The sequence below is a fragment of the Notolabrus celidotus genome, chromosome 22 (genome assembly GCF_009762535.1).
Source record: "Notolabrus celidotus isolate fNotCel1 chromosome 22, fNotCel1.pri, whole genome shotgun sequence".
Lineage (NCBI taxonomy): Eukaryota > Metazoa > Chordata > Actinopteri > Labriformes > Labridae > Notolabrus > Notolabrus celidotus.
The window spans coordinates 28,971,560-28,993,518 of NC_048293.1; the positions used below are offsets into that span (position 1 = coordinate 28,971,560).

The 21,959-nt window shown below is 40.7% G+C and overlaps 1 protein-coding gene across 2 annotated transcripts in view; it reads left to right on the forward strand.

Annotated features, from left to right (window-relative positions):
- Positions 1-21,001, forward strand: part of egln3 (egl-9 family hypoxia-inducible factor 3) — a 36,772-nt gene extending 15,771 nt beyond the window's left edge. For both annotated transcript variants that reach the window (XM_034675959.1, XM_034675958.1), the window contains exons 4-7: positions 7,323-7,442; positions 8,114-8,250; positions 8,665-8,738; positions 19,640-21,001. In XM_034675959.1, the coding sequence (XP_034531850.1) occupies positions 7,323-7,442; positions 8,114-8,250; positions 8,665-8,738; positions 19,640-19,674 (366 nt within the window). In that variant the 3' untranslated portion in view covers positions 19,675-21,001. The remainder of the gene's footprint in view (positions 1-7,322; positions 7,443-8,113; positions 8,251-8,664; positions 8,739-19,639) is intronic.
- The last annotated feature ends 958 nt before the right edge of the window (positions 21,002-21,959 follow it).

The window sequence follows — 21,959 nt, forward strand, 5'->3', positions numbered from 1 at the left end:
AAGGAGTCCAATAAACTGACATTATGAACTCTGTTTTTAAAGCTTGGATCCATTTCAGAGCACAAGTCGGTCTGTTTATCATTTCTTATTGAAACCAGAAGAATTAAAAATATAACAAGACAGTCTGCAAAAGTTAATCTGAGTTATCTCAGCAGCTAAAATATGCACATAAATACATGCAGTATAAATATGATCATATGGTAGTGTTTATTTTGACGTCTGTGGTAGAGGAGACCACCCTGCTGCTGTCACCAGATATAAACCACAAACCAGAGAAAAGCAACCACTGATCGATTACATGTTGGAATGACTCACTCTGTATGCTCCAATATCAAACATTTGCTCCTTCCAGCTTCTTAAACTGCAGAATCTGCTGCACAGATTTGTAATTTTCAGGAGCTGGACTGTTTGTTGAATAAAGGAGATATTTTAAATCTTCACTTGGTGGTGTTTAGATTGTGTTTACTCTCCAGGCTGTTAGTACACTTCCTGTGTGGGGCTGCAGAGAACACTCCTGTTGCTTGTTTTTGTTTATGTCCTTTAAATGTACTATTTGCATGAGCCAATGATTTATTCTGGCTGAGCGGTTGGCATGGTAACGATTGACTAAAGACCGCTCAGACTAAGTTTAGAGAGCTTGTTGATATTGAAGATGTAAACTCTGCTGCAGGTGAGAACTGATAACAGAGAAGCTCCTGAGTTGCAGCTTGCTCCGTGTTTCTCTCCTGAGATAACTTCCCTTCCTTCCACTCCCTCAGCCCGCTCCCACGTCGTCACGGCGCCCTCTGGTGGTCTGAATCCGTGTTGTAGAAACCCTCACATGAGCTCAGCAGGAGACAAAGCCTGTTTCTACATTCAGGTCAATCGCTGGTCACAAACACACCAGAGCTTATTCCTTTTTGCTTGACCTGTTTAAAACAGGATGGTGTTGAAGCAGCAGAGGTGTCACTGCAGTGTCCCGGCGTATTTGTCCTCTGAGTTGTGTAGGTCCCTTTGGCAGCGGTCCAGGGACCCGCTCTGGGACCTGAGCCAAGATCTCAGGAACCAGGAAGGACAGGAAATGTCCTGTACCCAGTTCAGGTCCTCTGGGTGTCCTCCAACGCCAGATTTATACACATCACACCTTCAACACTCTGCTGGTATAACTACTCCTCTCTAATCTCCTACTTTATAATCTCTACACTCCTTACTTTGTTTACTTTGTTTACTCTCTTAGATCCTTACTTTGTTTACTTTGTTTACTCTCTAAGATCCTTACTTTGTTTACTTTGTTTACTCTCTAAGATCCTTACTTTGTTTACTTTGTTTACTCTCTAAGATCCTTACTTTGTTTACTTTGTTTACTTTGTTTACTCTCTAAGATCCTTACTTTGTTTACTTTGTTTACTCTCTAAGATCCTTACCTTGTTAACTTTGTTTACTTTGTTTACTCTCTAAGATCCTTACTTTGTTTACTTTGTTTACTCTTTAAGATCCTTACTTTGTTTACTCTGTAAGATCCTTACTTTGTTTACTCTCTAAGATCCTTACTTTGTTTACTTTCTACCTTTAACTTGTTACTTTGTTTACTTTGTTTACTCTCTAAGATCCTTACTTTGTTTACTTTGTTTACTCTCTACACTCCTTACTTTGTTTACTTTGTTTACTCTCTAAGATCCTTACTTTGTTTACTTTGTTTACTCTCTACACTCCTTACTTTGTTTACTTTGTTTACTCTCTAAGATCCTTACTTTGTTTACTTTGTTTACTCTCTACACTCCTTACTTTGTTTACTTTGTTTACTCTCTAAGATCCTTACTTTGTTTACTTTCTACCTTTAACTTGTTACTTTGTTTACTTTCTACCTTTGACTTGTTACTTTGTTTACTTTCTACCTTTAACTTGTTACTTTGTTTACTTTCTACCTTTGACTTGTTACTTTGTTTACTTTCTACCTTTAACTTGTTACTTTGTTTACTTTGTTTACTCTCTAAGATCCTTACTTTGTTTACTTTGTTTACTCTCTAAGATCCTTACTTTGTTTACTTTCTACCTTTGACTTGTTACTTTGTTTACTTTCTACCTTTGACTTGTTACTTTGTTTACTTTCTACCTTTAACTTGTTACTTTGTTTACTTTCTACCTTTAACTTGTTACTTTGTTTACTTTCTACCTTTGACTTGTTACTTTGTTTACTTTCTACCTTTGACTTGTTACTTTGTTTACTTTCTACCTTTGACTTGTTACTTTGTTTACTTTCTACCTTTGACTTGTTACTTTGTTTACTTTCTACCTTTGACTTGTTACTTTGTTTACTTTCTACCTTTGACTTGTTACTTTGTTTACTTTCTACCTTTGACTTGTTACTTTGTTTACTTTCTACCTTTGACTTGTTACTTTGTTTACTTTCTACCTTTAACTTGTTACTTTGTTTACTTTCTACCTTTGACTTGTTACTTTGTTTACTTTCTACCTTTAACTTGTTACTTTGTTTACTTTCTACCTTTAACTTGTTACTTTGTTTACTTTGGAACAACAAAGTAACGAGTGTAGAAAGTAAACAAAGTCAGTGTAGAGACTCTCTAAATTGACTTTGTTTACTTGTTTCTCTCTCCCCTGCTCCTCTCCTTCTATCGTTGTTGTAAGTGTTTACCTTCTGCTGCTCTAACATTTAATAACATAACATTTATAATATTTTATTATTGTAATAAAGTAAACATCTGTCACCATGACGGCTGATATCTAAACAAACGTTATGTAAACACCGGCTGAGGATCAAACCTCTCCTCAGATCACACTCTCACACTCCTCTTCATAAAGGCGGGCAGATGGATCAGTGGACTTTCTCACGTACACACACACTTACTCAATTATTCACTCCCTCACTCACACACGTACACACACCCACTGATTTACTGTATCCTCACTGTCAAACACACACACACACACACACACACACACACACACACACACACACACACCCCTGTCTGCACGTGCTGCAGTGTTCAGTGAGCCCTCATCTCACGGGTTATCTTTGTTATCAGATGAGACTTCCTCACAAAACAAAGCAGCCACAATGGGAATATACAAACACTCACACACACACACACACACACACACACACACACACACACACACACACACACACACACACACACACACACACACTCTCTCAGCAGGTTTGCGTTCCCTGCACGTGCCATAGTAAACGACGTGCACACACGTCTTTTGTTATCAAATGGAACTTCTCAAGAATACGAGTCGACCCAATTCCAATAGACACACACACACACACACACACACACACACACACACACACACACACACACACACACACACTCACAATGATCCAGAGGAACCTACGAGACAAGGGAGCTCAGGGACTCCAGAAAGGTCTATGGTTAGTAACTTTAATGGGACAGGAAGAGTTAAAGTGAGAGACAGGCAGAGAGAGGAGAGAGAGGGAAAGACAGGATCCCAGTGTGTCAGTCTAAGCCTATAGCAGCAGAACTAAGACCTGGTCCAAGCCTGATCCAGCTCTAACTATAAGCTTTATCAAAAAGGAAAGTTTGAAGCCTACTCTTAAAAGTAGAGAGGGTGTCTGCCTCCCGGACCCTGACTGGTAGATGATTCCAAAGGAGAGGGGCCTGATAACTGAAGGCTCTACCTCCCATACTACTTTTAGAGACTTCAGGTATCAGATCGTGCAATCCTGTGATTTAATCTCTGATGTGATGTGAAGGAATATTTAAAGAGACGATGCAAAAAGGAATGCATGTGTAAGAGTAAACGTTGGACTTTAAACTTCCTGCTTTGATGTTGTTAGATTTTTATGACCTTAAATGAAAGTTACATCCCATAATTTAGGATTCATTGTATTTATTGTCATGACCCTGAGTGTTTCAGAGCTCAGCCTCTCAGAACACTGTTATATCTGCAGAGGGTCTGCAGCCTCACGCTCCACACGTAGCTCTGCCATTAAACCGTCATCAGGCTGGAACCGTGCCAAACAACCTCACACACGTCACCGCACACACACACACACCCTCTCTCTTCATCCCTCCATCCCTCCCTGCTCTCCGTCCCCCGTCCTCCCCTCCTTCATCACTTCACCCCAAAGATAAGATAAAACTCAAACAGCTCCTGGAGGCGTTTTTGTATTGATGCTTTTCTTTCCCACGCCGTATGGCTTCCTCTCTGACCCCGCCCTCCTGTGTTCCTCCACTTCATTCCAGCGTGCAGCGTCTGTAGTACTCCATGATGGAGTGTGTGTGTGTGTGTGTGTGTGTGTGTGGATGCCTCAGTGGCAGTGGGTAAACACTAAGGTGTTTCTCCTCAGTGTTTCTCCTCAGCGTGTGAGCTTTATCATCGTGCTTTGGCGTGAGTCGGTCTGAAAACACGATCTGAGCTGCTCCAAGTTAAATCCTTCAACAGTTCAATCAAAAGTGGGTGAAGGCTATGTCTGGTGTCTTTTGAAACTCTTTACAGCTTTGAGAGTTTTGCCCTTGTTTTAAATCTTAGGCCATATTTTGAATTTAGTGGACACAGAGTCCAAAGAGAGGTCATGTTTTTTGTCTCTTACAGCCTCAGGTTATTATTTAAGTTTCTCATAACATAACAGAAACTATCCCTAAAGAGAGAGACCTCATGTGGAACACTAATATGAATCTTTTTTAGCAGACAGAGCCGTCACATCTCTCTCTTCTCAGCCACCAAACTTAATTTTAACAAACGTCACTTAAACCTCCAAGAACACAGAAGTTGCTGTTGCTTGTTTTGTTCATGTCACGTGACTTTGGAGTTATAAAAAGCTAGTTTGCATCCACTTAAATATAAATCTGCAAAGAAATATCACTACAAAAGCAGCCAGTGAAGTGACCATCAACTCCTGTGAGCCAAAAGCGCAATTACTCCTTTTTTCAGAGGAGTTTGGAGGCTTTTAAAAGTTGATTCTCTTTGTAAAAATAAACAAACAGGCTGAACTCTTAAGGCAGGGTGTCCAAACTTTTTTCAAAGAGGGCCACATTTGATGATGTCAGAATACCTCAGGGCCAGTGGCTCCTACTGAGACTTAGGAATCTTAAAGTTGTAACTAGGTAGTCCTCAGTTCTCCACAAGCCATGTAAACATGATCAAACTTTATCTTCTTCTGGAGGAAAATGTTTTTCATTAGTCGGGCAATGTGGGAAAAATATTCTCATTATTTTTCTGTGGCAGGATCAGGATCTGGATTTCATCACACTTCTATTTCATGTTGTTTTTAAGACTTTTCTGACCAGCAGACAATATTTTATCACAAAATAATTCTTGTCCTGAGTTCTGAACAATTTTTATTCACCAAATTTTGCCTTTTCTGCACAATTTCATAATTTAGATCTTGTCTTGTGTCCTCTTTTGTGCCCTCTGAACTTTTAGTGTTCATAAAGAACATTTTCACATCATGATGAAAACATTAATTTGAAAACCTGTCAGCTTTAAGAGTTTGTGTTTCCTACTAATTATATTCTTGCAGAATTCCCAGAGCTTTGGCTTTAGAGAGGTCGTCCATATGAAGCTTTGTGAGACGTTTCTGGATTGACTTTAGTTTTGTTTGTGCTCTTTAAAGAAACTGCAAATGTACAGATGATTCAGAAGGTGATTAATTTCTGTGCTATAAATAACACATTTTAAGATGGAGGCTTGGGGCCATGAATAAATGGACCTTGGGCTGCTATTGGCCCACTTTGGACACGCCTGTCTTAAGGAATAATGTCTGTAAAGTTGTCAGACACTAAAGATAACAATCTGAGTCTAACAGACACAAAAACAAGAAGTTCTGGAGTGTGTGTGTGAATGTGGTTTTTCACGTTTGCACCATCACGTTGCAGTCTTTACAGCCTGTTTGCTGCAGGCTGAATCAATCCACCAGATCTTTTAAGTTAAGTTAGACCCCAAAACATGCAGACCGGGCCCTGCTTTAAAACCACCTGAGTGATGAGTTTGTTGTAGTGGTTAAAAGATGCAAACAGAGAGAGCCGGTGTCGTCTCTGATCTGACGCTGTGGCCGTTGAACGACCTGGAGTAACCTCCCAGAGGATCAGCTGTTTGTTGTTGCTGGAAGGAAATCCACAGTTTGAGTCTTTTGTTGACTTTGACACAGAAACTCATGTCTGATTGTCTGCTGCCGCTTCCTGTCGGGGTCACCGGGGAGGGAGGAGGCGGGTTCCTCGTGTGGAAAAACGTTTCCAGTGAATTCAGGTCAAAACGTGTTTCTGCTTTTTTTATTCAATCAGAGGAGTTGGGATATTCTTCTATTGTTGTTGATATGTTTAAACTTTTTATATCAGGTAGCCTGGTGATGCTTCTGCACAGCTCTCTATAAATAATAATGATAATAATAACTTTATTTATATAGAACCTTTAAAAACAAAGGTTTACTAAGGGCTTTGACAAACAAAGCATGGTTCAAATAACAAAGTAAACTTTTAACAGACAGAGAGGAGGAATTATAACAAAAACAGAATACAATGCAAGAGGTTAAAAAGAACAAATGAAACAGAATGAAGTACATCATTGTTTAAGAGGGTTTTTAAGGGTAAATATTATAAATAAATAAATAAACAAATAAATAAAAATGGATAAGTAAATGAAGTATTAAAGGGACAATAAAAGGTTTAAGAGGACGACATGAAAAAAGGAAAATTTAAAAAAAGTGAAAAGGATAAATTAGGAACATTAAAGCTCCTGTGAGGAGTTTCTGAGATCAACAACCATACCCCTTCATGAACCTCAAAATCAAACAAAACCATTATAAAATATTTTAACAGTTTCTGTTTCATAATTTTTAAATCACACGAACAAGTTTTGTTTCTTCTGCAAAGATTAAAAAAGATCAGAACAAAATAAAGAGAATAAACTCCAGAGGAAGAGTCTTAATCAGCTGTTAGAGTGCTCTCCCTGCTACACACATTAAATAAGCAGAAGAAGAAGAAACACCATAAATCCACGTTAGCGGTCTGACCTGTCGTCCTCACTCACTCAGGCGTGCAAGCATGACCATGTGGACGTGCAGCTGAAGACGTACACACACTGAACCACAACACACACACACACCCCTGATATACACAAGAAATATTAGCAAATCATCCTCCTACACACACACACACACACACACACACACAAAGAGACACACAGGAAGTGCCTGTAATCTGGTCTGTCAGCATACCTCTGTCATCATCCAGTGTTTGCTCACAGAGCTCCTGTTGTTGGATGCTTCAGAGTCACAGGAGTGATGAAAACATGAACTCTGTTTGTGTCACATGATCGTGTTTTTAATCAGCTGTCTGTCTGTCGTCTGTCCTCAGGCCATGGTGGCGTGCTACCCTGGGAACGGGGCGGGTTACGTCAAACACGTGGACAACCCGAACTCCGACGGACGCTGCATCACCTGCATCTACTACCTCAACAAGGACTGGAACCCCAAGGTGCGTTCAGGGACATCTGTTCATCACAGATTCATTCAGTCCTCGCTCTGATCTCTGATCTTTGACCTTTTACCTGGTCACAGGTGTTACTGTCTGACTTCCTGTTTGTTCTATTTAAACAAATTAAGAATATCTGATGTTATATTGATGCTATTTCTGACTTAATATAATCAGAAGACATGATCAGGACTTCTTGAAATGTGTCACCATGCTCAGTTTCTTCCTGAATCTGGATTTTAAATTGAAAGAATGAAACATTTACAACTGGATTTCAAAATAAGAGCCCTTCTTTTTTTATATATTTTAATGTGTTTTAAGTTGTTGACAGTGTTTGAAAGTTAAGTTAATTCTTTCATATGTTTGGGTTTCAAATGACTTATAGAGCATCAATATTTTTAAAAGCTAATTCAAGACGGACCTCTTCAGTCTCACTTTTAACTGATAACTTTATTTATTATCTAGTTCACATTTTTGTCACTTTTTATTTATTTTATTTTGTTTATTTATTTATTTTAAGTATAGCATCTTATTGTCTTGTAATGGTTTAATATGTTAGTGTTTTATTATCTTAGAAATGTATTTTTTTTTTGGTGAGTTTTATTTTTATTTTGAAATAATGACACCATAAGTAATCAGCTGTTGTTGTTGTTGTTGTTGTTGTTGTTGATCAGGAGCACGGGGGAATCCTCCGAATCTTCCCAGAGGGGAAATCCTACGTGGCCGACATCCAGCCGCTCTTCGACAGGCTGCTCTTCTTCTGGTCCGACCGCAGGAACCCCCACGAGGTGCAGCCTTCCTACGCCACCAGGTAAACAGCCAATCAGCTGACCTCTGACCTCTGACCTCTGACCTCTGACCTCTGACTGCATCTCTTGAGATATTTGGCTGTGTCTGAGATCCACCTCCTTAATATGAAGGAAGAGTTAAAGTCTAGTGATGGGACATGAAAAGGTCAAAGTAAACTGAGAACAGATGTATAAGATCTACAGATAGTTGGCGCCCTCTGCTGGTGAGGATGTGTAACAACATGAGAACATTCATGAGTTGATTTTTGATGTTATCCACTCCTCTTTATGATGGCTGATGCCTTTATAAAGACTTGGGTTTAGGTTTTACTGCACAAAATACAGCTTTACACATTTCATATAAAAAACAATACAAACTCAAAAGTCTATTGAAGAATGTGATCAGAGATGTTAAATGAGTGATGTTTGTGTTTCAGGTACGCCATCACAGTTTGGTATTTTGACTCTAAGGAGAGAGCTGAGGCCAAGAGACGCTTCAAAGACTTGACAGGTAAGAAAACACACACCATCAATGTGAAGATGCTTTATGGTTCATCACAAATACTAAAAGACTGTTGGAGTGACAGAAGATGATTCAGGCTTTAAACAAGACGGAGAGGAATATATTCAAACATGTTAACTTGAATTAATACAACCAAGATATAAACAACACTCATAAACAACCATCATGAATGAATTCATGTTTGTTTATATAAATGTGTGTGTGACAACATTCATGTACTCATACATTCATCTATTTGTACATTAATTCATTCATACTTAAATTCAAACATACTTACAGTCATGCATACTTTCATTCAGACATTCTTACAAACATCCATTCACTCATACATTAATTTGTACATTCATTCATAGTTTACATAATATACAAAAAAGGTCATGTTATAACCCTAACCCTAACCCTAACCCTAATCACAACCCTAACCCTGAACCCTAACCCTGAACCCTAACCCTAACCCTAACCCTAATCACAACCCTGAACCCTAACCCTAATCACAACCCTAACCCTGAACCCTAACCCTAATCACAACCCTGAACCCTAACCCTAATCACAACCCTAACCCTGAACCCTAACCCTAATCACAACCCTAACCCTAACCCTAACCCTAGCCCTAATCTAATCCCTAATCACAACCCTAACCCTGAACCCTAACCCTAACCCTAACCCTAATCACAACCCTGAACCCTAACCCTAATCACAACCCTAACCCTAACCCTAACCCTAATCACAACCCTGAACCCTAACCCTAATCACAACCCTAACCCTGAACCCTAACCCTAATCACAACCCTGAACCCTAACCCTAATCACAACCCTAACCCTAACCCTAACCCTAATCACAACCCTAACCCAAACCCTAACCCTAATCACAACCCTAACCGTAACCCTAATCACAACCCTAACCCTAATCACAACCCTAACCCTAACCCTAATCACAACCCTAACCCTAACCCTAATCACAACCCTAACCCTAACCCTAATCACGACCCGAACCCTAACCCTAATCACAACCCTAACCCTAACCCTAATCACAACCCTAACCCTAACCCTAATCACAACCCTAACCCTAATCACAACCCTAACCCTAATCACAACCCTAACCCTAATCACAACCCTAACCCTAACCCTAATCACAACCCTAACCCTAACCCTAATCACAACCCTAACCCTAACCCTAATCACAACCCTAACCCTAATCACAACCCTAACCCTAACCCTAACCCTAATCACAACCCTAACCCTAATCACAACCCTAACCCTAATCACAACCCTAACCCTAACCCTAATAACAACCCTAACCCTAACCCTAATCACAACCCTAACCCTAACCCTAACCCTAACCCAAACCCTAATTACAACCCTAACCCTAACCCTAACCCTAATCACAACCCTAACCCTAACCCTAATCACAACCCTAACCCTAACCCAAACCCTAATCACAACCCTAACCCTAATCACAACCCTAACCCTAACCCTAACCCTAATCACAACCCTAACCCTAACCCTAATCACAACCCTAACCCTAACCCAAACCCTAATCACAACCCTAACCCTAATCACAACCCTAACCCTAACCCTAATCACAACCCTAACCCTAACCCTAATCACAACCCTAACCCTAACCCTAATCACAACCCTAACCCTAATCACAACCCTAACCCTAATCACAACCCTAACCCTAATCACAACCCTAACCCTAATCACAACCCTAACCCTAACCCTAACCCTAATCACAACCCTAACCCTAATCACAACCCTAACCCTAATCACAACCCTAACCCTAACCCTAATCACAACCCTAACCCTAACCCAAACCCTAATCACAACCCTAACCCTAATCACAACCCTAACCCTAACCCTAATCACAACCCTAACCCTAACCCTAATCACAACCCTAACCCTAACCCTAACCCTAATCACAACCCTAACCCTAACCCTAATCACAACCCTAACCCTAATCACAACCCTAACCCAAACCCTAATCACAACCCTAATTCTAACCCTAACCCTAATCACAACCCTAACCCTAATCACAACCCAAACCCTAACCCTAACCCTAACCCTAATCACAACCCTAACCCTAACCCTAATCACAACCCTAACCCTAATCACAACCCTAACCCTAGCCCTAATCACAACCCTAACCCTAACCCTAACCCTAATCACAACCCTAACCCCTAACCCTAACCCTAACCCTAATCACAACCCTAACCCTAACCCTAATCACAACCCTAACCCCTAACCCTAACCCTAATCACAACCCTAACCCTAACCCTAACCCTAATCACAACCCTAACCCTAATCACAACCCTAACCCTAATCACAACCCTAACCCTAACCCTAACCCTAATCACAACCCTAACCCTAACCCCTAACCCCACCCCCAATACTAAATTTGATATTAACTAATAATTTTAAATATAATAAACAAATATATAAATTAATTTGAGTTATGTCCATATATTAATAGTCTTTAAAAATAGCTTATAAATAATTAATGTATTTATTTCATTAATTCATTATAGTAATAGAAATTAAAAACAGTTGGCAACTATGGGGTTAACATTACTGGGTTAAAGCAAGTTGGTTAAATGCATAAAATAAACTTGTGGTACATTTGCCTTTTTAGAAAGGCCCATAAAATTAAAAGGAAAGGGAGAGCCTTTCTCACTTTTGCTCTGGCCTTTTATAGGAGAACTGCTCCATTTTGCTTGCATTCATTTTAGCACTTTATGCCCTGGCCTGAAGAAGACCCAAGGGGTCGAAACGTTGCGCGTGGGCATAAATTAATTTAGTTTTAGGGAATTAAATTTTGTTTAAAAACTCTTGCAATTTAATTTTAATTGCATTATTTTATTTTGGATTTCATTTTTTGATAAAAAGTTCAGAAAAACACTAAAAAAAAAAAAATAATAAAAAATAATAAAAAATATATTAAAAAATATAAAAAATAACAAAAAAGACAAAAAAATTATATAGTTTAAAAACGATAAAAGCGTCACCATGAGCTCGGCTCATGGTGAGTGGCAGGAAGTACGGTATGGGAAGAGGGGTGGTCGCCCCCAGTACCGTACTGACCACGATGACCGTAGACCACCACCATACCGGCCCCGGCCGACTTGGGGCGGGTGGGGTGGGGCACCTTGGGGGAAGGACCGTGCACCTCCTGCCCCCCGTTACGGGGGACAGGTTCGCTTCCCCTCACCTAACCGGCCTGTGCCTCCTCCTGGGTTTTCTGCTCCTTCCCGCCCTCCAACACGATACTGGAGACAACAATCTCAGTCTTATGCCTCGGTGGTGCGCCAGGGTAATCCCAAGTGGGATACTGGAAAATCAGACTACGGCCCTAACGGTCAAGAGATGAGACGCAACAAACAACAAGGTAGAGATTTCTCTGCTAAGGGGACTCAGCGAACCACTCCCACTGACCCTAAGTTTGGGGAAAACGGTTCGTAAATTGCATAAACTCATCAAAATGGTGCATCACTTGCAAAATGTGACCCCTGAGACTGGGAAACAAGAACCACACATGATCTTACGTATGGTGGATGTGTTGGCTAACATGATCAAGCCAGCAAATCCTAATCCGAAAACGGTGGACATGGTAGTGGGAAATGCAAAGAACTGGGGACACAACACACTGATCATTCTCCAAGACCATTATCAAGCTGAGTTGGAGAACATGCAAGCAGATCTCGCAACAGATTTGGATGCAGACTGGAGATCTGCATTTGTCGTGGCCAATAGATGGGTCCGTAAAAACCTTCCTCGCATCAAACAGGATGTGATTGACCATGCAGAGGCCTTGGTTGCAGCTTGCCTAGAAGTCCCAAAAATGACTGAGAGAGAAGGTTCATCTGAGCCCTTGGCTGTGGGTGAAAAGGAGGCTCCAAAACAACCAGAGGGACTCACTCCAGTCACTACAAGGAGAGGACATAAAGGAGAAAAGGCTTCCAAACTGCATCTCATGGATGAGATAGTGGAACTTCCCATGGACCCAAAACCTAATGCTGTGGACAGAAGCGTAACTCCGCAACCACAACACAAACAAGGGACAGTACAAACATCCCCCAGAACCCAGAGACTGGGTCTAAGTCCGTCCCAGGCAGGGTTTTGGGAAGTAGCCGTACCTGACCAGGAAGCTGACCACATTTCAAATATAGTGGAAGAGTCAGATGAGGAAGAGGGTCCTGATCCCCCATACCCTTTTCGGGGTTCTCCAAAGGAACAGAGAGTGACAAGGTCATTGAAGGGACACTCTCCAGCTAGTCCACTTAACTTATCTCCAGGAGTTGTACCTGCAGCTATACAGATAACAGCGCAAGTCCATCAGAATCCTGTTCCAACACAGGAAGACAAGATAGATGGGGATGACACAATTCCAGAAGGGGTGATGGGGAGTCCTACTTCCACACCCAAACCCCAGGTTTATAGACCTAAAAGACACATCAACACAGATCGGAAGTTGATGGATTGGGACTTGAATGTGACAAAAAAGTGGGTGATCATTGGGGATTCAAATCTGTCCAGATTCCCAATGCATCCCATGTCAGATCTGCAGATTGACAGTTATCCGGGGGCCACATTCCGCCATGCCCATGCCATCCTGTCAAGAGCTACAAGTCAGGTGGTAGTGGAGAAACTGGTGCTTTCATTTGGTTTGAACAGCAGAACACAGAAAGCCAAGGAGACTACCATTAAGCAAATGCAAGCAGCAGTAAGAATGGCCAAAGCCAAGTTTCCATACTCTGAGATTTGGATCCCACTGATCAACTATTCGGTTTGTTTACCCAGCGAGGAACAACTGAATCTGCAGATGCTCAATTCCCACATCCTCAAGAACATGCCATACCTGGATGCTTTGGACAAGTCCAAGTTCCAGACGGATACGGACAATGTCCATTGGACTAAAGCAACAGCGCAGGCAATGCTTGTCCATTGGGGCACCAAGTTAAACTTACAAGCCCCATAAGCCTTGTAAAAGAGGGGCTTGAAGGGGTACAGCCCCTTTCAGCACAGAATGTCATAATTTTGACAAAAAACTTTATTCCAACTAAAGCCCAGCTGGATCTTTTAAATAGGGGTTTAACTTTTATTCCAACTATTGATCTTGGTAAAAATCAGAAAAACCAATTACAGTTAGATGTTCAAAATTATCATAGGAAAATAAAACTAGCAGCATACTTTAAGGATAGTATAGGAGGAAAACCGTTACCTTTTACACCAAAATCCACGTGGACACCACCTGAAGGAAAATTACCTGAGGAAATAATTTTGTTATGTAACAAGGACAACAATGACTTTAACAAATATTTCAAATTTCATAGGGAAAGACCAAATTTATTACAGGAAGAAGTTGAAGCACTGACAGAACTATGGAAAAACAAACATATAATAATCAAACCTGCAGACAAAGGAAGTTCAGTGGTGATAATGGGACGGGATCAATACATTACAGAAGTTCAACGTCAATTAAAGGATAAAACCTACTATAAAAAGTTAGACGAACCAATGTATTTAAAAACTGTTCCAATAGTTCATAACATTATAGATACATTAAAAGTTAAAAAGTTCATTAATAAAAAACAAGTAGAGTATTTAAAAGGTGATAGAGAACCCAGAGAACGTCGATTCTATATATTGCCCAAGATTCATAAAGATCCAAAAAAATGGACTGTTCCATTTGAAATACCTCCGGGCAGACCAATAGTCTCAGATTGCGGTAGTGAGACGTATCAAACGGCTGAGTATATTGATTACTTTCTAACCCCATTATCAGTTTTACACCCCTCATATATTAAAGACACTTATCATTTTATTGAGATCATCAAAGGTTTACAATGTCCTCATAATTCAGTGTTTTTCAGCATAGATGTAGATAGTTTGTACACAAATATAGACATTAAAGCAGGACTAGAAGTTGTTAAAAACATTTTCAAACAATACCCAAATAAAGATCGACCGGATACAGAATTGGTAAAACTTTTAGAAATAAACTTGACTCGAAATGACTTTTTGTTTAATGGGGAATATTTTCTACAGACAAAAGGAACAGCGATGGGCAAGAAATTTGCCCCCGCCTATGCTAATATTTTCATGGCAAATTGGGAAAGAGAGGCTCTGGGAAAATGTCCCAAGAAGCCTCTCCATTACTTCAGATATTTGGATGACATTTGGGGGATTTGGTGTCATTCAAGTCTTGAGTTTGAGGAATTTATTAAAATTTTAAATAACCATGACCCCTCAATAAAATTAAAGCACATAGTTAATAAGGACTCTATAGATTTTTTAGACACAACAGTCTTTAAAGGACCATCTTTTGACGAGACTGGACATTTGGATATTAAAGTTTTTTTTAAAGAAACAGATACACATTCTTTGCTTTACAAAAATAGTTTTCACCCACAACATACCTTTAAAGGTTTAGTTAAGTCACAATTGTTGCGATTTCATAGAATTTGTACTAAAAAAGAAGATTTTTGGACATCAGTAAAAATTTTATTTGGAGCCTTGAGAAAAAGAGGATATTCCAGATCATTTTTGAGAAGATGTTTAAAATCATATAAGGAACAAAAACAAAAATCAGACAAAAGTTTTATTCCTCTAATAACCCGTTACTCGACAATGAGTAAACATTTAAATAGGAGGTTTAAAAACAATTTTCAAGAATTCCTGGAGGATAACACACTATTAAAAAATCATAATATTATTTCTGCATATAGGAAAAATAAAACCTTGAAGGATTTCTTGGTGAGAGCAAAAATTAGACCACTACAACAAACCCACACTACATTAGAACCAGGATATTTTCACAATCTAAAATTCATAAGGAACAAAGTTGACAAAACACTTTTTAGAATCACCGGGGAATTTACGCCACAAACCAAGAACTGTATCTATATTATTTTTTGTACCAAATGTGGAAAACAATACATTGGAGAAACTAAAAATGCAATACGCACAAGGATGTGGCAACATAGATATAATATTACAAACAAAAAAGAAATGAGTACTCCCTTAGTTTCACATTTTATTTCACATGGCATGCAGGCAGTTAAAATAGCAGTTATTCAACACAACTCTAACTGGACAGACAAAGAACGCAAAAACATGGAGAGAAGATGGATATATCGGTTACAAACAAAAAAACCATTAGGACTAAATATTAAATACAATTAATTTCAATATTTCATAAAAACATAAATGGGTTAGGATTGGTGCTAACCCTAGCCCTAACCCTAACCCTAACCCGAACCTTGGGTCCTAACCCGAATCGTATCCCCGTACCTAACCCTAACCTTTCCTAACCCTAACCTTTCCTAACCCTAACCTTTCCTAACCCTAACCCTAACCCGAACCTTTCCTAACCCTAACCTTTCCTAACCCTAACCCTAACCTTAACCCGAACCTTGGGTCCTAACCGGAACCGTATCCCCATACCTAACCCTAACCCTAACCCTAACCCTAACCCGAACCTTTCCCAACCCTAACCTTTCCTAACCCTACTAACCCTAACCCTAACCCTAACCCTAACCTTTCCTAACCCTAACCCTAACCCTAACCTTTCCTAACCCTAACCCTAACCCTAACCCTAACCCTAACCTTTCCTAACCCTACTAACCCTAACCCTAACCCTAACCCTAACCTTTCCTAACCCTAACCCTAACCTTAACCCTAACCCTAACCCTAACCCTAACCTTTCCTAACCCTAACCCTAACCCTAACCTTTCCTAACCCTAACCCTAACCTTAACCCTAACCCTAACCCTAACCCTAACCTTTCCTAACCCTAACCCTAACCTTTCCTAACCCTAACCCTAACCCTAACCCTAACCTTTCCTAACCCTAACCCTAACCTTAACCCTAACCCTAACCCTAACCCTAACCCTAACCCTAACCTTTCCTAACCCTAACCCTAACCTTAACCCTAACCTTAACCCTAACCCTAACCCTAACCCTAACCTTTCCTAACCCCAACCTTTCCTAACCCTAACCCTAACCCTTACCCTAACCCTAACCCTAACCCTAACCCCACCCCCAATACTAAATTTGATATTAACTAATAATTTTAAATATAATAAACAAATATATAAATTAATTTGAGTTATGTCCATATATTAATAGTCTTTAAAAATAGCTTATAAATAATTAATGTATTTATTTCATTAATTCATTATAGTAATAGAAATTAAAAACAGTTGGCAACTATGGGGTTAACATTACTGGGTTAAAGCAAGTTGGTTAATGCATAAAATAAACTTGTGGTACATTTGCCTTTTTAGAAAGGCCCATAAAATTAAAAGGAAAGGGAGAGCCTTTCTCACTTTTGCTCTGGCCTTTTATAGGAGAACTGCTCCATTTTGCTTGCATTCATTTTAGCACTTTATGCCCTGGCCTGAAGAAGACCCAAGGGGTCGAAACGTTGCGCGTGGGCATAAATTAATTTAGTTTTAGGGAATTAAATTTTGTTTAAAAACTCTTGCAATTTAATTTTAATTGCATTATTTTATTTTGGATTTCATTTTTTGATAAGAAGTTCAGAAAAACATTTAAAAAATTAAAAAATAATAGAAGATATATTAAAAAATATAAAAAATAACAAAAAAGACAAAAAAATTATATAGTTTAAAAACGATAAAAGCGTCACCATGAGCTCGGCTCATGGTGAGTGGCAGGAAGTACGGTATGGGAAGAGGGGTGGTCGCCCCCAGTACCGTACTGACCACGATGACCGTAGACCACCACCATACCGGCCCCGGCCGACTTGGGGCGGGTGGGGTGGGGCACCTTGGGGGAAGGACCGTGCACCTCCTGCCCCCCGTTACGGGGGACAGGTTCGCTTCCCCTCACCTAACCACAACCCTAACCCTAACCCTAACCCTAACCCTAATCACAACCCTAACCCTAACCCTAACCCTAACCCTAACCCTAATCACAACCCTAACCCTAACCCTAATCACAACCCTAACCCTAACCCTAATCACAACCCTAACCCTAACCCTAATCACAACCCTAACCCTAATCACAACCCTAACCCTAATCACAACCCCAACCCTAATCACAACCCTAACCCTAATCACAACCCTAACCCTAATCACAACCCTAACCCTAACCCTAACCCTAATCACAACCCTAACCCTAATCACAACCCTAACCCTAATCACAACCCTAACCCTAATCACAACCCTAACCCTAATCACAACCCTAACCCTAATCACAACCCTAACCCTAACCCTAACCCTAATCACAACCCTAACCCTAATCACAACCCTAACCCTAACCCTAATCACAACCCTAACCCTAACCCTAACCCTAATCACAACCCTAACCCTAATCACAACCCTAACCCTAATCACAACCCTAACCCTAACCCTAATCACAACCCTAACCCTAACCCTAATCACAACCCTAACCCTAATCACAACCCTAACCCTAACCCAAACCCTAATCACAACCCTAACCCTAATCACAACCCTAACCCTAACCCTAATCACAACCCTAACCCTAACCCTAATCCTAATCACAACCCTAACCCTAATCACAACCCTAACCCTAATCACAACCCTAACCCTAACCCTAATCACAACCCTAACCCTAACCCTAACTCTAATCACAACCCTAACCCTAACCCTAACCCTAATCACAACCCTAACCCTAATCACAACCCTAACCCTAATCACAACCCTAACCCTAACCCTAACCCTAATCACAACCCTAACCCTAACCCTAATCACAACCCTAACCCTAATCACAACCCTAACCCTAATCACAACCCTAACCCTAATCACAACCCTAACCCTAACCCTAACCCTAATCACAACCCTAACCCTAATCACAACCCTAACCCTAACCCTAATCACAACCCTAACCCTAACCCTAACCCTAATCACAACCCTAACCCTAACCCTAACCCTAATCACAACCCTAACCCTAATCACAACCCTAACCCTAATCACAACCCTAACCCTAACCCTAATCACAACCCTAACCCTAATCACAACCCTAACCCTAACCCTAATCACAACCCTAACCCTAATCACAACCCTAACCCTAACCCTAATCACAACCCTAACCCTAATCACAACCCTAACCCTAACCCTAATCACAACCCTAACCCTAATCACAACCCTAACCCTAACCCTAATCACAACCCTAACCTTAACCCTAATCCCAACCCTAACCCTAACCCTAATCACAACCCTAACCTTAACCCTAATCCTAATCACAACCCTAACCCTAATCACAACCCTAACCCTAATCACAACCCTAACCCTAACCCTAACCCTAACCCTAATCACAACCCTAACCCTAATCACAACCCTAACCCTAACCCTAACCCTAATCACAACCCTAACCCTAATCACAACCCTAACCCTAACCCTAATCACAAATTATGTTTTTTTTTCATTCATGAAAAAACGACACACTATAACATGACCTTTTTTGAAAATATGACAAATGAAACATTTCTTCATATATACTTTTATTCAAACCTGTTCATAGAAACATTCAGACATGCTTATACAAACACATTTTATTCACTCTGCAGGTAAACATGTTCAAACAGTGTGTATGTTTCCATGAGACTTTAAATTCCTCTTGAATTCAGAACAAAAATTAAATCCTCTTTAAAAAGATTAAAATGACCTTGTAAATAATTCAGAATGAAAATGATCATTCTGAATGAAACTTCAATCTGAAGTAAGTGTCTGCTTACATCATGTATACGTTCATTCAGCTTTAAATTAGCTCCGGTCGTTCTGAGCATGCTCGTTCCCTTGTCCTGTCGCCATGACGCACAGATTCATGCTTCCATGTGTTCATGCTTTCATTCAGACACAAACATTAACCCTGTGTGTGTGTGTGTGTGTGTGTGTGTTCTGTGTTTCAGCGTCCACTCTGCAGCATGAAGGCACCTCCAGCTGATCATCGTCGTCATCGCCTGATGTTTGATTCTCTAAACCTGCAGGAGAGGACGGCAGCAGGACTCCTCCTCACCTTCACAGCTCCTGAGAGGCTGAAAGAAGAAACCACAAACACAAAGTTTTGAGGGGGGTTTCCTGCGTTTCCCCAAAACCCGCTTCCTTTCAGCAGCGAGGCTCGTGAGAACCTCCAGCCTGCAGCGCTGCAGCCTGACTCGTGATGAAGTCAATCTACAGCATGCTTGGGACTTTCCCCCCCGCTGGTCTACACGAGGACTTCTGAGAGCTCTGCTGAGACGAGGAAGAGCGGACTGCACCTTTAAAGCCTTGAAAAGGAGGCCAACAGTTTACAGAGAGACTTACTTACAGACTGTGTTAGCTGAGATATTTCATGCTGTATATGTTTGATGTCTTTCTGGATCTGTGGAACAAACTGGGAGGAGTTTGTGTTTGAAGAGGAACATTAATGTGACTGAGGGTTCATGAAGTCTGAGAACACCCTGACCAACGTGTAGGAGCTTTCATATCTTCAAAGTTTAACCTCAGAGCTTCAAAATATCACATTAAGTCAAAGAAAGACTGTGAGCTTTGAATGTCTAATTATCAGCCTTAAAGGGCCAGTGCGCCACTTTTTACCCATGTTTACTTTATGGAAAGATATCAAATTAAAGCTCCTGAGAGGACGCTTCAGTGTGTTGGATTTGGCGCCCCCTGTGGACAAAGCAGCACATTGCACCTGCTATAATAAAGTGAATGCTGCACACTGAAATCTTTACTTTATCATAAGAGATCCTTCAGTTTGGTGAATAAGGGCCTTTAAGTGTTTGAAATATTGGATTTAAGGCAACTTTAAGTGATGATGTCATTTGTTTGGCGGCTGATCTGAGCTGTTAGATGTTCTTCACGTGACATAAAGAGGTGACTTCTCTTATTTTTGGGGGGATCCGTTTGTTAAGTCTGAATCTGTGTTTCACTCGACTGAGTTTTTGTGTTCCTGATTGTAAAAAATGGCCGCCAGCGCTCTGTGAAACGCTGCATGAGGAAGGACGAAGAAGGAGACAGATTCCACTGATGCAGCAGATTTGTCGCTTGGCGTGTGAAGCGGCTGTCACAGAGCGGGCGTACGGGAGCGGTGGATGAATAATTGATGCCGGGTTCAAACGGCTCTTTGGAGACGTTATTGAGTCCTGAAAGAAAAGCAGACTTTAAATCTGTTGTTTCAGGAGGAGAGCGTTACGGCGTTACTCTCAAAAACAAGGTGTGGTGTGTGAACGCTCCTGATTATCACAGAGTGTTAACAGACATGTTGAATAAAAAACTTCTACAACAAAGAACTCAGAGTCATTATTAAACGTTTCTGTGTCCATGATTCAGAGAGGACACTTAAAGGTGACATATCATACAGAATGGACTCTTTAATGGTTCTCTCCCTGAAATCTGTGTCCCTGTCTACAAACCCCCTGAACAGTCAAAGACTCCATTCTGCCCCTGTTCTGATTTCTCCACCTTTCTGTAAATGTGTGCTGAAACCAGCCGTTTCAGTTTTCAGTGTTTTTCATACGTCACAACGCCATCCGGTCTGTAACAGGAAGTCAGAGCTCGGAGCTTGTTCAGCCCATAGACTGTATAAAATACAACTCAACCCCTCCTCCGTTTTTCATTCCCTGCACACATGTGTGCTAACAAGGAGCTTAGGAGGGAGGCATGCTAGTTGTAGGCTGTCTTAATAAACACAAAGGTCGCTTTGACTCCCCACGTCTGCAGATTTGAAGATCTAGTGGAGGATTTCTAGTTTTCATGCATAAGTGCTAGCGCTAGTTAGCATAGCCACATAGCTACATGTTGGTCGCTGTGTACCAAGACACACGTCGACATGCTGACAAATAAAACAACAAGAAACACTAAATCTGTGACCAATGGTTCAGAAAGGTCCTGCTGCAGGCGCCTCTCCGTCAGGATCAGATTCTGGATCAGATTCAGAGGGTTGAAGTAACGCGGGTCTGTGAGCAGCCGTGTATATTCAGCCAACATGTAAACATTAGATCAACGTGCTGGACAGCCGAGGAGGCCACACCCACTTCCTGAAGGGGGCGTGGTCAGAGAGCTCATTCTCATTTAAAGGCACAGACACAGAAAACAGCCTGTTCTGAGCAGGGCTGAAAAAGAGGGGTTTACAGGCAGACCAGAATCTGATTTCAAAGTGTTTTTATGAGCAATAAACTTTAAAGTTTTGGGGACCTCTTAGACCAATGATGAAAAAAGCGTGATATGTCACCTTTAAAGGAAAGA